This window comes from Trichoplusia ni, chromosome 13 (assembly GCF_003590095.1).
Source record: "Trichoplusia ni isolate ovarian cell line Hi5 chromosome 13, tn1, whole genome shotgun sequence".
Taxonomy (NCBI): Eukaryota; Metazoa; Arthropoda; class Insecta; order Lepidoptera; family Noctuidae; genus Trichoplusia; species Trichoplusia ni.
Window position 1 is genome coordinate 8,177,318 of NC_039490.1, and position 16,415 is coordinate 8,193,732.

Sequence of the window (16,415 nt, forward strand, 5' to 3'; positions counted from 1 at the left end):
GAATCCCTTTAATTGGAATTTTGCCATCGTTCCTCAAGGCGCGAAAGTTTTAGCTCACTGTGAGATCAATTTCCAATTCTGAATATTCTATTCGCGTTCGCGGGCTCGTTTAGGGATGGCCGGCGTGGGATGTCGAACGCGTTTATCGATATCGATAAGTTTGTTGCACTTGCAAGATCTATTCCGAATATAGAGGCAGAGAAACAGATTTAAAAATTTAAAAACCCACGTTTTTAAGTGCTTCTCCATTCAAATTTTATCAAAATCGGTCCAGTCGTTTTATATTTGGAAATTGCATTTTTATCGCGTTTGAATGTACCTTGACAATTTCAGAATGCTAGTTTATCGGGAAGTGCCTCAAAATTTGAGTAACAAAAACTAAACCGGAACGACAAACAAACAAGAAAATGAGTGAAAAACATGGGAAAATAGAGTAAGCTGATATAAAGTTAACAAAAAAACAAGCTTCAATTGTTGTTTTATTTTATTGAAAGTATAAAAAAAAATCCGATTAGTTAACCAACTCTCCAGCCCTTCGAGCGCCTGCAGCAATACCGTTCCAAGTTTCAGTAACGACCTGCCGGATGTACTGAGGATCCAGGATGAAGCCAGCAGAAGAGCGAGGAATTAAGCCCGGAAGCCTCACAGTCAAGGTCAAAGGTACTCCAATAGAATGAGCATAATCATCTGAGGACCCAGAAATAAGTTCACCAAGAACTAAGGCTGAGCTGCCAACTTCGTAACGAGGGAATTGAGGCAAAGCAAATTCTTGGATTCCATTGACAATCGTGATTCCTACAGCGTGGAGACCAAGAGCGTTGTTTGAAAGACCGATCCTGTGGCTCCAGGGGTAGGTGATAGTACTGCCGTAGCTGTGCAAGGTTACGTACAAGGCAATACGAGCAAGGTTTTCATTAATAATTTCCTTGATAAACCGGGATTCGGGTTCGGAGAAGACTTCGATACCAGCGAAGGTTTCATCGCAAGGGTCTTGACTGACGCCTTCGGTGTTCCAGTAGTGGTCGAAGTTGCGGTTAGCGTCGGCTCCGACACATTCCCAGTTGTTTGTGTTGTTGGAACGCGTTTTGCGCCAGAAACGATCCTGGAAATAATATGTTGTTTTAGTGATTAAAGCAGTTATATGCAGCTGAGTCAAAGAATAAATTTCAAAAAACTTGGATAACATTGGATTTTTTTTCTTTTTGCATATTCCCGACTAGATCACAATGACCTTTTTTTAACCTACACTGTCGGGAAAAAGTTTTTGCCAGAGACTTAGAACTCGCTGCGTTCTTCTCTGTCCTTGCCATTCATGAAGGAGAAGCCTCCAACCACCCTATTGATTCTATTGTATATGGTAGTGTAATCAATAAAAAACATACTCACATTTTCACGAGTGTAAACATAACCATCAGGGTTGACAACAGGTACAATAATCCAGTCGAACTTTTCAAGAAGATCAGTTTCGTTAAGCTCATCAGTCAGTTTGTTGATGATCCAAGTTGCAACTGGGATTCCGATCCATTCTCTAGCATGGATGCCAGCATCGATAAGAATAATGGGTTTGGACAAGTCCTCAAAGTTGGTGGTGGAGATCTTCAAGTAGTATAAGTCACGACCCTCGGAGGATAGGCCACCCTTCTCTAAGGTCGTAGTGTTCGGGTTCCTTACAGCAGTTTCGTTCAGGTAACTGACAATCTGGAAAGTAGTTTGGTAAATGGGATGAGGTTAATATTGAAAAGGCTGGAAACAAAGAGGAGCTTTTTAGGTTTCTCCGGTTTATTATTTTAGATAGTAGTTTCGAATGATGGCACTTAAAGCATCAGTTTTGCTTCTAATTATTTTAATTTTTAGTAAAAGTTTACTTGTCAAAGTTTATCTGGTTATAGCACTGTCACTTGAACTATTAACTACTGCTTGTAGCAACCACATCATGTGCATTTGAATTTGGGTCAAAAGGATTTTTATTTCTCCATATAAAAGTTTAACTAAAATAATATAACCTATTACCATTTCCCAATCTTGGTAATTATCGAAAGGAAGAGTGCTGTTCTCGCTTCTGCTAAGAGACTGCTTCCAGCTATCAGTGATCTCATCATCACGGTCCAGCTGACTGAAAACATTATTTATATTCAAATTAGTATCATTGTAATTATTTTTGTCGACTATGATGGTCATTAAGTAAATTGTTTCAGAGTAGGGTAGCCACATGAGCCTCTTAATTATTATATTTAATATAACTAGACTAAGAAATTAGTAAAAATTGGTGTAAAAAAAATCTGGGCTCCTACCCCACGTCTTAAGGTAATATTACTGCCGTGGCAATGTGACAGCGAATTAGGAAAATTACTTTTAGAGGTGGTGACCTTGAAGACAGAAGTGTTTAAGTCAAAAAAGAAAATGGTATATTTGAGGTCTATCAGTTTGTTATACTAGTAGCTTTTCATGGCTCGTAACATGAGGATAGTTATATTTCGTTTTTTTGCTAAAGTATCCTGCTATCTACGGAGCAATAAATGTATTAAGACATTATCAATGAGTTTACTAATCATTGAAATGATCGAGACGTTTGTAAGTCTGGGATTAAAAGTAAATAGATAATTAGTGTTAATTTGATATAATTCTACTTTGCTCTTTTTATCATTTTTTTTTTTTTTTTTTTTTTCACACACGGTTATCTGATCCCAAGCTAAGCAGAGCTTGTGTTATGGTAACCAGACAACTGATAAACTTACTTATATATTTCTAAATACATACATATTATAGATAAATTACACCCAGACACCAGAACAAATGATCATGCTCATCACACAACATTTATCCTGGGCGGGAATCGAACCCACGACCTCCGGTATAGCAGTCAGGGTCACTAACCACTAGACCAACAGGCCCGTCAATAAGTCAAAAAGTGTTTAAATAACACTTTTTGACTTATTATTGATGGTATACTGTATCCACGGATAGCCGAGGATTTATAGGTCACTACTCGATTCCAGTTCAGAACAGGCTCAAAGGAAAGTTAAAAAAAAGAAAAAGTATTAATAAAAACCGAGTCGTTATAATTTAAAAAAGAGTTTGGATTTGTTAACATAATATGAAACAAAGAAAAATGCCTTAAGCGAAATCAGCGAATTCTAATATCGGACCTAACATAACAAGACTAATTAGAGTATGTTATAAAGATCAAAGTAATTTTATTAAAGGAGTAGAATTAATAAACGACGGTCTTCGTAACAAGACGTGTAATTAACTTTAATGAAACAAAACATGGAATAAGGAGGAATAAAACAAAATTAATGTCAAAAGAAAATAGAATCGACTCTGAAAATAATAAAATTATTGCTAATATTAGACTATTAATTGTTATGGGTATATTAGACGAAATTAAATCATATCATCATTTTCATCGGAAAAGCCTTTTCCCAGCTATGTTGGGTTCGACGTCCAGTCTGACCTGATTCAGCTAAGAACCAGTGTTTTACAAGGAGCGACTGCCTATCTGACCTCCTCAACCCAATTACCTGGGCAACACGATACCCCTTGGCTAGACTGATTGACAGACTTTCAAGCTTTTGACTACCTGTAACGACTGTCAAAGATGTATGAATAACAGTCGGGACCCACAATTTAACGTGCCTTTACACAACACGGAGGAACTCGTTATGACAAGAATGTTTTGTTTTACCGGTAATTACAAGCATTGTGCATTCTTCAAAAAAACTTTCTAACTTTCTCTCAAAGTGACATGTGAGTTTAATTAACTCATATTAATGACCATTCTTATATCTACTCATCCGCAACCAAGACTTTTGGTAAAGTAATCCACAAATCGACTTCCATAATGTGGCCAATGAATACCAAATTATCCACACTTAATCCTCAATCCTAGGTAACACTGTATCCCATAGGTATTCTGGCTGACCAAATTGTAATGATTTAACTAATAGCTAAATTTAAAAACAACCAAGACCCAGTGGCTTGGCATGCTCTAGTTCACAATGACGACTCTGATAAATTATCCGATTATGAGGAACTTAAAAGCAAAGATACACTAGCTATTATAGAGAATAATGAAAATAACTTACATTTTGACATCATTAACGTGGACACTGTAGCTGATTCCCAAATATTCCAAGTTATTGATGAAGTCTGTCTGAGACTCAGGGTGCACTAATATGACGCCAGCTGTCTGGACTGTTGGACGACTTAAGATATCCAATCTGAATTGATTGGAGGAGGAATGCAGGCTGGTGAGCTGCTCCAAGCTTGCTGGTCCTACGAAGTAGGATTTCCATCTGTAAACCAATGGATTTACTTCGTCAGATATTGGTATATGTCTGGAAATTGATTCAAGCAGTTTTGATACATATTACATTGGTTTTTAAGACGGAAAATTCTTCTAAAAATAAGCAATCCAAATTAAACAAAATACTAAAGTAGTAGACGTGTAGTCTTTCTTGCACAACAGCACAACTGTAGTCGTAAAAGGCCTCCAAAACTTTTCAAAGATTTCAATAAATACAATAACACTACTTAGCCAAACGTCATGACGGTAGAGAGAGTAAATTTATATTAAATGGAGCCCAAGACTTGGAATCCTGTTAGACGTGAATGAAAAAATATGTAAAACAAATTAATAATGGGCAAAGAACAAGAGATAGAGTCGAATCGGCAGCAGTGAGCAATTCAAGGAAGATGATGATCAAGATGATGATAATATTTAATGACACACTAACCCGATATATTGTTCATGTTTGGCGTTGACCAAAGCGAACAGAGCTGCAAGCACCAGTATCTTCATTTTAGGAAAGTACTGCATTAGGTTGTTTTTTTTTAAATTTATAACTTTACTCTTGAATCACCTTATCTATGCACTTGAAGCCACGAAAACTCATTCACCAAATTTTACATATTTTTCGTTCTTTTATACGTCGAAATATACGTCAGATGAAAATGTTCTCTCGAAATTTCTGATTGGCTGATCGATCTAAACTATTGTTTAATTCAATGTCATGTAATTTGATCGGAATGTCTTTGATAAAGACTAATTAATTTTTACGCTGATTGACTTTTCTTCTTCAACATTGAAGTTATCTCTTTGATATCTACATAAATTTGCTAGCATGTGCGCTTGGTTAAATACCCTTTTTATCCTACTTTGCCATTGTTGGGCAAATTCCTTTCCCAAATCCTACCATTAATCTCCAATCCGCGACACCTCGAATCATCCTTCGTAGCATACATACATTTTAAGATGAATTAAACCACCACAATTGTTGGTTGACAAAAATATTTGTGGATGACAAACCAGTTCGAAGAACAAAATTTTTGAGATCGCACTTTGAATTAATTTGTCGCCCAATCTTGTTTCCTTGTAACATACGTCTAGTAGGTACGGAATCCTTAGTGTCGCGAGTACATCTCGCACTGGACCGGTTTTTAATCAATTATGTTCATAGAAAATAGCGAAAAATTTACAAAACAAATGCTGTTTATTTTTTGTGTCCCAAAGTGTAAAAGTCTTAACTCTACTTACGATTTTGTATCTTTACAACAGATACACCTATCAGTTCCGTTAACAATAAATAACTTACTAATATCAATATGTCCCGTATATGTATTATGAGATCTAAAAATAGTACTGCTGTTTTTGTAGAAGTGAGACGAAGCTACGGCAATACATAGCACTGTCTCGCTCCGACAACCGCAATGGGCTCTCTGATAAAGTTCGTAGTGTCGGGCTGATACTAATTAATATAATTATCGATTTAGGATAAGCACACCGTCTAGCTCTACAGCCAAAAAAAATTTGAAGATAATGGTATCTATAGGACGTTTTCTATTTTATGTTAAGGGAAACATAAATGGGCATGCTGAGACTATATGTATATTTTCGATATATTTTCTTATAACTAACTCTTTTGGAGTCATGCAAAGATATCTTTGTAATCGGAGATCGCTGTAAATATGTTCTTGAAGAAGAAAGGCGATATTTCTTTGAATTGTAATATGAAAAGAGGTATAACTTCTATTTCATTATAATTCTTATAATTGGTAATGTGTTCGAGGCGGATGAGGCGTCTGAGGCATTCTCTACCAGTCAACCATAGTGTGATGCGGCGATAACAAGAAGTGGGTGGATCACAAAGCTGTATTGTTACTCCATCTACTATTTAAACACCAAAATCTCCTGTTAATTCTTACAAATATTATATAACTTTAAGGATAAGAATCGAATCTCTCGGTAGTTAGAACCAAAATTCTAGAATAAAAAAAGAAAAGGGGAAATGTGGACTTGATTTCTCCTCACCAAAACTGGGATTGGTTCCTGCTAGCAATAGATACATGGGACGTTTACCAAACAATGCTATTCAGCTGTAAAAACATATTACATCAATACATGACATACGAAAATCTAATAATAAACAATGAAGAAGGTTTAGGAAAATGCTCGTCAAAGGTAAAAATGGAAAATATCCCATTTTCCCCTCTATAATCCCTCATTAGCCTCATATCTGTTAGGCACAGTTAGTATCAGCAAAACTTGCTTGGTTTAAAAGATTAAAGGGATTAACTATTTCGGAATCCCCAATACCAAATCATCAAAATAATTACCAAGTCATATCTTTTCCTATACAAATAAATGTAGGTACTATGTTTAAAACGACTAAGAAAACTGGACAAACATTAATAGTAGATCATTAATATACCAATATTAATTAGTTTTATGCATAAAAGTGTTTAATTTCCATTAACCAAACTCATTAAGTGATTGACCTTTTAAACCGAACAGCGCCATCTATTTTACTTAAACTGTAACTATTACTACTATATGACTTTAGTTAGTCTTTGTCAAGTTGGTTCTACAGCAGCGCCACCTATTATTCACTACCAATAACAAGTCGATACCTTATCGGAATCAACGACGCTATCTATCGGAGAAAGCTATAACATTTTACACCACTTAAAAACTAAGGTGTTGTAATGTTTAAATATTCCAACAGAGGGCGCTTCACCTATAAAAAATGTTTATAGAGACATATTACTTGAACAAAAAAAAGGAAGTTATTTTTATTTATAAATACCATAAGGCCAGTTTCACAGTTGAGAGAACTGTATACGTCGGCTAAAAAACGAAGACCTGTACGCCCGATTGCTCTGAAACGAACTTCACTGAGCGGGTTCAACTGTATCCTAATAACTAACTCACCTCACAGTCGAACGTTGTTCCAGGGACGCACGAGTGATTTCGTGCCGAAGACATACACGGTCTACTCATAAGGATCTTCCAAACCTGATAAAGACACAATAATAAGAAGGACGGATTCCTCAAAAAATAAAGAATCCTGCCTTCGAAGACACCCTGACGACATAAGAGAACATTAATTGTAGACCCTTGCTTGTATTAAACACTCCACTCGACTATACAAGCAACCGATGACGTTCAATATTGAAGCAATCACACAAAATACAGTTATTTTACAGCATTAAACAGATATTTTACCTAACATAACAACGCTGTAATTTACCTCTGTAGACGCCTACGAAACTATTCAGTCAAAAGGCATGGAGATACCAAAATATAAATACTTTTTCCTTACAACTAAATGAAGCACTGTAACTGCAGGAACTTTCCCGACACCTTTACAACTTAACACTCAGCGGGTGGTTACTAAAAACTCTTTTAAAATTTTCATCCCTTTTCTGTACAGGCTAACACAATTTAAAAGTACTTGAACGATTATATCGCCCTTATTCCCAAACCTTAAGGTTCACTTTTGTACTGAGTATTTTGTTTTTGATGTGTGATGTGTCTTCCACTTACCTTACTTCCTTCAAAATAAGGTTTTGTGTTTAAAAACACTATCACATAATGATATAGAAGTTGTTTACTTAAATAGATACAGATGTTTATCATTCAGTTGATTAAAACCACCACAGCCGAGATTGATAAGCAATAAACGTTTTATTTCGAAAGGATTCCACTAACATCTCCTTTTTATGATTCAGGTTTGCTGTTAATTTATATATGCGTACTTTTGTTTTGGCATCAGGTGAATAATGTTTCTTCTTTGTTTTTATATGATCTTAACGATTTTTATCTTTAAAATGATCACCGGCTTTTCTGGCTCCAACTATCAGACCTTCCCATGTTTCACGACAAACTTGTCCAATATACTTTGGATCTAACAAATATCCCTCCAAAGAATTTGTAACAATTGGATACGGCAGATTAACGGTAAAGCTCAAAGGTACTCCCAAATTATAAGCATAGTCTTCTGCATTTCCAGACACTTCATTACCAAGCATTAAAGCTAAGTTACCAGCATAATATCTTGGAAAATCTGGTATCGAATGCTTGTTGATCACTTCTGCCATAGCACTTGCAATATCATGCATTTCGACCGCATTCGGGGGTAAATTTCCACTGCCCCATGGGTACAGAATCATACTGCCAAAACTGTGGAAGGAAATATACAAAGCCATGCGATGTACGTTTTCTTGAAGAATATCCCTGACCACCCTGGTTTCCACTTCTGAGAATGGTTTGGAGCCTGGGTAGGTATCAGAACAAGGTGAATCATTTACTCCAGCAGTGTTCCAATAAAAATCATAATTGCGATTCGCGTCGACGCCCAAACAGACTGTGCTGAGTAAGTGTTGGTCATTCGAACAAGTTTTTCGCCACAATCGGTTCTGAAAATAGATTACGATCATTGCTTGCACATGAAACTATGAATGTCACAATTTAAATATTAACCTACTCACAGTTGTAAAAGTAAATTGGTATCCATCAGGGTTAATAACTGGTAGAAGGATCCAATCAAATCTTTCTAAGAGGTCATGTTCTGTGACGTTTTCTACCAACTTGTGAATTGCCCACGTGACAGGAGGGATGGAAATTCTTTCTCTTGCATGACTGCCTCCATCCAAATAGATGATGGGTTTGGTCTCATCCTCGAAGTTGGTGGTGGAGATCTTGATATACTTGATAGGACGACCTTCGAAGGAGTTAGCGGCATCAACGACCTTGGCAACGTTGGGGTATGTCTCTCCTATATAGTCGAGGTAATCATTGATCTGTGAAAGGGAAATATTTACTTTGAGTAAACCCTAAGGAAAATACGAATGACTTTCTAATAGAATTTTGTTAAAGAAACCTACAACGTCTATTTCCTGGTAGCTATCATAGGGTAAAGGACGACCGTTGGTTTTGGTCATCGAGTTTCTTCTGTGCCTCTCAAGAATCTTGTCATCGTAATCCAGGTGCCTGAAAATAGGATGGGTATCAGTTTGAAAAATGTTTTCGATGAGAATCTGCCAAGATTTAGATGATTCAAAAATCGAGATTGAATAAATGTAAACGCTGAGGCCATCTAGTCAAGAATCCTATCAAAGTATGTTTTGTCATGGCGTTTATGACGGTGACCAAGTAGTCATAAGTATTAAGCAATAATAATTTAATTAATTATTTATTTAATTATTATGTATTATCATGAAACTATTACTCCATAGATAATGACTAATCAACGGTTGTAATCTTGGCTTAGTACTGTATTTCGAAAGATAATAAACGGTAAAAAAAAAGGAAAATCAGAAACACAAACTATACAGAAACCTTAAGATTACTTCCTTGAAACTTTCATGTATTTGTTAATTCAATGTGAGTAAATCAGTTTAATAAGCTAGCTATTAGAGGTGGATCGTAATGAAAAGACGAAAGAGGTGATCGCAACGTCACTGGCAATTTTTTTATAAAGGAAATATTGAATTGACATGAAGCAAATAAAAACACAGGGATAGGACAACACGCACTTAATTTTGTGGGACTTCGTCTTACTTCCTTACTGTTTGTCCCGCTCCTTAACTAACATTTTCTTATGGATAACTGTTATTAAATTCCTTAATATAATACCTTTTTATATCATTAACATGTATCCTAAAAGCTATGTCCTCTGCTTTAGCCTCTTTTTCAAAAGTTTTTTGATTTTCAGGCTTTACTATAACTATTCCTTCACGACCTATTATTGGATGGACCAGTACATCAATCTCACATTTCGTTATCAAAGACTTAAAAGTCTTCAATTGGGTTTCAGATTTCAGCTCCACGTAGTATGACTTCCATCTGAAATATACGAAATCATATTATTACCTATGGCTAAGCCTCAATTGCTCAAGTTGATCGATCACAGGTGAAGCTACAATTGATACGGTTGGTTCGTGGATGTGTTTCGGAAAGCACGTTAAATCATTTGTTTTGATTTATTATTTTTAATTTTTTTACAGTCGTTACGGGTACTTAGAATCTAGAAAGTCTAACAACCAGTCATACAAAAAGTAGTCTACCGCTTAAAGTTGCTATAAGAGGGAGGACAACAACTGCAACCCTAATTTAACGAGTTCGTGATAGACCTTTTAATATTGAAGATTAAAAATTGAAATAGGAATACAGTTGTTCAGTTATTCCAAAAAAGACCAATGTCATTCATAATCATCCGTTGCTTATACCATTGAAATACTTTTTTGCACTCAATTTTAGTTCGAGTGTAAGTTTGTGTTCCAAATGTACAAATTCAAATGAATTTAAGGAAATGCTCCGTCGTAGTTGATTTAAAAGAATTAACTGTTACAAAAAAGTTAATTCCTTCCATTAAAAATAATATAGATAATCCAAAGGATGGTACCTATAATAGATTATACACCAATCCATCAGATAAAAACGAAAACAGAAGTTCATACTATCTTGATGTTATCGATAAACCAAAATTCTGCAACGACACTGATAACACAGTCATTTGAATTTATTCCTTCTGTTAATTCAAATAGAATATCATTTCCTTAAATACTAAATTTTATCCAGATAACACAGTCATTTGAACTTATTCCTTCTATCAATTCAAATAAAGCATCATTCCCTTTGATACTAAATTTTATTCGGTGTATATAAAATTTGGAACATATGATGATACCATAAAATGTATAGCTGTCACTTTTCAACAATACATTGTTTTGACAGTTTATTTAATGCAAGCAAAAACACATTAACTGATAATTAGATGGAGCAACGATTTACTCGATTACCCTCATGATAAAGGACTCCGGTTGAGTCCGAAACTAATCGAGCAATCCCGATAAATACGCGTGAGTAAACCGTCGCATCATCTAATAATGAATCGTTCTCACGATAGTTACTATTAACAGATTCATTGATTATTTCACAAAAGATGTTTTGAGATCTGATTGGGTTTTGAAATTTATACTTTTATACTTATACTAATATATAAAGCTGAAGAGTTTGTTTGTTTGTTTGTTTGTTTGTTTGAACGCGCTAATCTCAGGAACTACTGGTCCAAATTGAAAAATTCTTTTTGTGTTGAATAGACCATTCATCGAGGAAGGCTTTAGGCTATAAACCATCACGCTGCGACTAATAGGAGCGAAGATACAAAGGAAAAGGTGAAAAAACAGGGCAGGTATAAATCATAACTTATATCTTCTACCCACGGGGACGAAGTCGCGGGCAACAGCTAGTATATCTATAAACTTTGGCGTTCGCTTAGTACTCGTGTACTCTACACACTATGTATTCGTTATTACCAAAAACTTTAAAGAATGGGTCACTTAAACTAATTCTTCCATAAAATAACAATGACATCATCAAATTGAGCACATGGACTGATCGATTTTTGGATGAAATAATACAAAAATTCTCATTACTTACCCAATATATTCCTCATGTTTTCCATAAGCATCAAATACTAATACGACAAATAAAAATAATCTTATAACAAACATGGTAAAAACATGAGCACTCGACACAACAACAGTTGTAACTATTCAACATCATACGGGAGATAAAACAAGACTGAGATACTTTATCATTGAAGGTACGAGATGAAGATGAAGATTTGGAGATAGTATGATTATGGATGTATAAATGATACCTATATGTATCTATGTGGATGAGACGGCAAAGGTGATGATGATATAATCAATGTTAAAGATACAGAACACTGAATTGTATTTAAATTAAAGTTCAATGATAGAGTAATAGAATGGTTAAAAGTATCGGACAAGACATCTTCGTAATTTCTATTGATTTAATAAAGTAAAAATTCGTACCCAAATTTTTTTATATTGATGTTGCAGATTATTTTTTATTCAAATACCTTTTAGAAGAGGAGATTACAGTTAACTATTGTCATTGGGATATAAAATTTAGTTTTAGCCAACTTATAATAACTGTGCTCGGACCTAGTCGCTGAAAGACCGCCAGAAGTTTTGGTGTTGAAGAGCAATGGAACACAGCATTTTTGGTTATAAGATCACAATATTCGGTGGATTACAAACGTAGGCAAAAAGGCTGTCAGGCTGAAATGAGATTGAGCGGGTCAAGTCAGTCACATGGACAGTTTGCCAACGCCACTTCACAATTGGAGCCAACAGATGGGCGGGCTCGCCGTGGAAGTGGTGGCATTACTTCCAAACGCCTACTGCGCGGGCTGGTTCTATTTAGCCCAGGACAAAAAATCAGGGAAAGATTAGGGGAGGGGGCATTACCCAGCAGAGAGGCATGGTAGGCTTATAAAACAATAACATCATCTAACTGATACAAGAAGACTTATTTACATCATAAACCGTATTAAGGCTTTTGATGGATCGCTACCGATTCCAAAAACCAGCAATGGATTTTACCTAATATGGTGTAATTTACTAATTTGTAGTAAAACCATCTGATAGTTTGTGATCTAATCCATGATAATTAGACTTCAAAGTATTAAGTTTCGTCGTAGTTAAAAGTAATTAGGTACTGTAGAAGATAACTGATAGTAAAAATATTAAAATTCCGTCGTAGACAACTATAATTGATAATTAGACATCGTCTTGTTATGTTTGCCATAATTTGATTGTAATCTCTTAATTTTACATATGTTACATGTAATCGTAATCGTTTTGTATCATATTTAAAGATAAGGGTTTCTGCTCCACAGCAAGAGCACTTATCAAGCAGTGAAGAGCAGGCGGATCAGAGTCTTGGCTACTGGTTGTTTTGAGGTTTGAAAACTGTTTCGACTGTGATTGTCGTTATTTTAAATGAGGTCTGAAAAGAAAAACTCTAAACATTTCTATGTAATGCTATGTGAATTTAATAAGAGTTTTGCGAACATATTTGTAACATAACCAAAAATTCATCCATTTCTTTTCAAGACCATTTGGGTAGGTTTTATACTATCTAATAGTAAATTAATGTTCAGGGATAAAATTTTGCGCCTAGATTCAATGTGATATATTAGGTGTATTTTTTCCATAACATATCTATCATTCACACCTAAAGGTAGGTGACTAACATACAAAACAACTTCGTTCATAGAGCCTTATCTACCTTCATAGGTTTTTAATACCTAACTGATATTAAATTATCACTAATCCTAATAATCATTAATGCACATAAAACCATTATATCTGAAGCGTGCTAGATATGGCCGACTAATTAAATTGAAATTAAGGCGATTAGGATTTATGGCGTACGTGCCACAATTGAAGAGGAAAATGAACAAAATGTAGAAGCTATGACAATAATAAAGAACATAGTAAAATACCGGAATAAAAGGGTGTCGAAAAAGTAGAGGAATCTTAAATAATCGTTTAAGTGCGAATAGGACTCGCAAGATTAAGGATTCAAATAGGCCACATAGCTTAGTGATAGACGGACGCATAGGCGGACGGACCTATAGACGGTCTGACAAACACATGGTTCAAAGAGAGGTCGGAAACTTATAATTTCAAAGTCGGAATAAATACAAAAGTATAAAACGGTTATTAAGATAAGCGATGTAATGACGACGAAAACGATAACTGGTCATCACTTAATTAATTAATTGATACCTAATTCAATGAACTCTATGAGCCTTCTCTACAGAATATAATTATGAGTATTATGTCATATTATTATTGCAGTTGCGTAAATTTGTAGAGCCCAGGAGATGACCATTGAATATGCCTTATTTAATAAAAATAGTTTAAACACACACACACTATAAAAGACAGGCATCATCATCAGCGTGAGGTAGACATATGCGAGGCGCACGTGGCAGAATTTGCAAAAGACAGAATATTTTGGAAGAAGTTAAGGAATTTAGACAGCTAGGATCATACACTTGCTAATTAAAAATAATGCGAATTACCTTCTCTCCCGTGCGGTCCGTACTTGATATCAGCCTCAGTTTATTCTTGATCAGCGTTTTGTCTCCAATTTCTACGTCCAGCATCAATGTTGTTTTATCGTCGTCAAATTTTCCATCACGGATACCAATAAACTCTTCGCCTTGATCATCATCTTCATATACTTTGTCAGTTGTGGGAGGTCAGGATTCTTTTCAATTTGATTTTAAAATTTCTGAAGTGTCTGAGGAATCCGTTGATTCTAATTTTAGTATGTTTGCTTTATAAATATCAGTTTCACCATTAAGTTCTTCTATTTTCTTGGGTTTTCCCAAATTATTATGGGGCTGTTTCCAGTTCCCTCTGATTTATGTAATAATTTATTTTTATCATCTTTGTTTCTTCCTGGTCTAACGCCTCTGAACTTAGGTTGTTGTTTATTCAAATGCTTTTGAAATTATCTTTTAAAGACACCTTACCATGAAGTAGTGTTTTATCTAATACACAATAAATTATATTTCAAACGCAATTATGGATTAACGAAAACAGATTAAATTGATTAACTCAATCATTTAAGTGTTAGTCATAATCTGATTAATATAATTTTCCATTAATTTGGTTTTTTGTTTGTCTTTCCATAGACGATGGAGCAATAATGAAATATTTTTTTAAAGAATAGATTTTATTTTTTCAGTAAAAAGGTTATTATAAATATACCAGTAATTTGTCTATAACGAGTATTTTATACACTTTTAAAGTATTTGTGCTAAGGAACACGTATTTATAAGATTTGTTGACAATTTTTACCGGTGCTAAAAACGCTGAAGCAAAACATTGTGTGGAAATCAGCACTCCTACGAATTTCGGAAGGGCGTGTTTCTAGAAGCTTAAATACCGTTTGTACATCAGCCATCAACAAAAAACAATTATTATGAAATTATTTCAAATATTACGTTTTCACGCCAGCTGTTTGATGACCCATCTATAATCACGTCTTTGTTTAAATTATCTATTTATAATTCGCTATACAATTTCCGTTTATTTTTTTTATCTTTTAATATCGATTGAAAATAATGAGTAAATTTTTGCAAATACGGACAAAACACATTTTACGTCACAATCCGCAATTGGCGCATCAGTACAAACCTAAATCCCTAAAACGAAAAAGATAATAACCTCTTATCGTCGCGGAATAAAACGTGAGGTTTCCTTAATTATACACTTAATGACACAACAGTAAAATCAAAGTTCATTTATTCAAGATAGGCTTCTAAATACTTCCAAAAAAAAACAACATCCCGTATCCCTCACTCTTTACTATGGAATAATAAAAATCCGTAACATTTGGATTTGAAATTTTACTAATATATCTTTTATAAAAAAAACGACTCCAGCATTAAGACATTTAATCTTTGTGTCGCGGGGGGTTTCACACCACAAAGACACTAAGACTCAGGACAAGCATTCGAGGGTCACACAAATACTTGTTCAACGTAGGAATCGAAACCACGACCACGAGGCGCTCAGTGGGTTTGGAGTGGTGACCTGAACCAATCGGTATCTGTAGAGTATTCAACTATTCCAGCCCATTTTTTGATATGAAACATATTTAGGGTCACACATTGAAAGTCCTCATATTGGACCTCATTGCTAGTAAAAATGTCAGTTTCGGTATGAATGTGTGTCGGATTGGATATCAACCAAGTCGACAAAATACAGTTGTCTTTTTTTTCATGAGTATTTTGTGATACAACTTCTGCCCCATTTTCTATAAGGGCGATTCATTTTACCTGTTGTCAACCAACTGTGGTTGACCGAAGAAAAAACATTTCTGGACTGTGATGGTTCACAAATGGGCTAACAACCAATCAATTTACTTGACTTGACACTTGTTCCTAGAAGACTTTCTGGCTCAAAAAACAATTATTATTGGTCATATCTTGCTTGCAAATCTTGCACTCATCACAATTGAGGTCAGATGATTTGACAACCGTTGTATCTTCAGCCTTTCAGATCTAGACTGTACTTCTATTTAAGCAGGAATATTATCGAATTTCAAATGTGATTTTTATACAATTCCTTGGTTACGGACAAAAGGTAAAATATTTAGTGATGTATTCAAAATAGTTCTGTAAATTGCGATATGCGAACAGAAGCCGTCCGTAATTTTATAATAATCTTTAAGTACCTACTGTAGGATCAACTATAGATAAACTATCTCGGTGATTTTTTTGTTATCAGTTCGTGAATAG

General features: G+C 34.9%; 2 protein-coding genes across 2 annotated transcripts; both read right to left on the minus strand.

Moving 5' to 3' along the window:
• Positions 1–466: 466 nt before the first annotated feature.
• On the minus strand, positions 467–4,842 carry LOC113499978 (carboxypeptidase B-like). The gene is made up of 5 exons (XM_026880608.1): positions 4,737–4,842; positions 4,086–4,295; positions 2,011–2,113; positions 1,387–1,698; positions 467–1,102 (listed from the first exon to the last, which is right to left on the minus strand). Exons 1-5 carry the CDS (start codon positions 4,817–4,819, stop codon positions 512–514), a joined length of 1,299 nt encoding a protein of 432 aa, XP_026736409.1. The 5' UTR covers positions 4,820–4,842; the 3' UTR covers positions 467–511.
• Positions 4,843–7,874: 3,032 nt separating this feature from the next.
• Positions 7,875–11,854, minus strand: LOC113500053 (carboxypeptidase B-like). Its single transcript, XM_026880714.1, has 5 exons — positions 11,723–11,854; positions 9,917–10,126; positions 9,166–9,271; positions 8,770–9,081; positions 7,875–8,697 (listed from the first exon to the last, which is right to left on the minus strand). The coding sequence occupies exons 1-5, from the start codon at positions 11,794–11,796 to the stop codon at positions 8,089–8,091; spliced, it is 1,311 nt and encodes a 436-aa protein (XP_026736515.1). The 5' UTR covers positions 11,797–11,854; the 3' UTR covers positions 7,875–8,088.
• Positions 11,855–16,415: the final 4,561 nt, after the last annotated feature.

Excerpts from the sequence above, each read along its gene's own strand:
- LOC113499978 (XM_026880608.1), bottom strand. The coding sequence starts at position 4,819 with ATGCAGTACTTTCCTAAAATGAAGATACTGGTGCTTGCAGCTCTGTTC. Across the intron at positions 1,699-2,010 it reads ATTACCAAGATTGGGAAATG|ATTGTCAGTTACCTGAACGA; the intron begins GTAATAGGTTAT and ends ACTACTTTCCAG. Across the intron at positions 1,103-1,386 it reads ATGTTTACACTCGTGAAAAT|GATCGTTTCTGGCGCAAAAC; the intron begins GTGAGTATGTTT and ends TATTATTTCCAG.
- LOC113500053 (XM_026880714.1), bottom strand. The coding sequence starts at position 11,796 with ATGTTTGTTATAAGATTATTTTTATTTGTCGTATTAGTATTTGATGCT. Across the intron at positions 9,272-9,916 it reads CATGTTAATGATATAAAAAG|GCACCTGGATTACGATGACA; the intron begins GTATTATATTAA and ends TCCTATTTTCAG. Across the intron at positions 8,698-8,769 it reads ACCAATTTACTTTTACAACT|AACCGATTGTGGCGAAAAAC; the intron begins GTGAGTAGGTTA and ends ATCTATTTTCAG.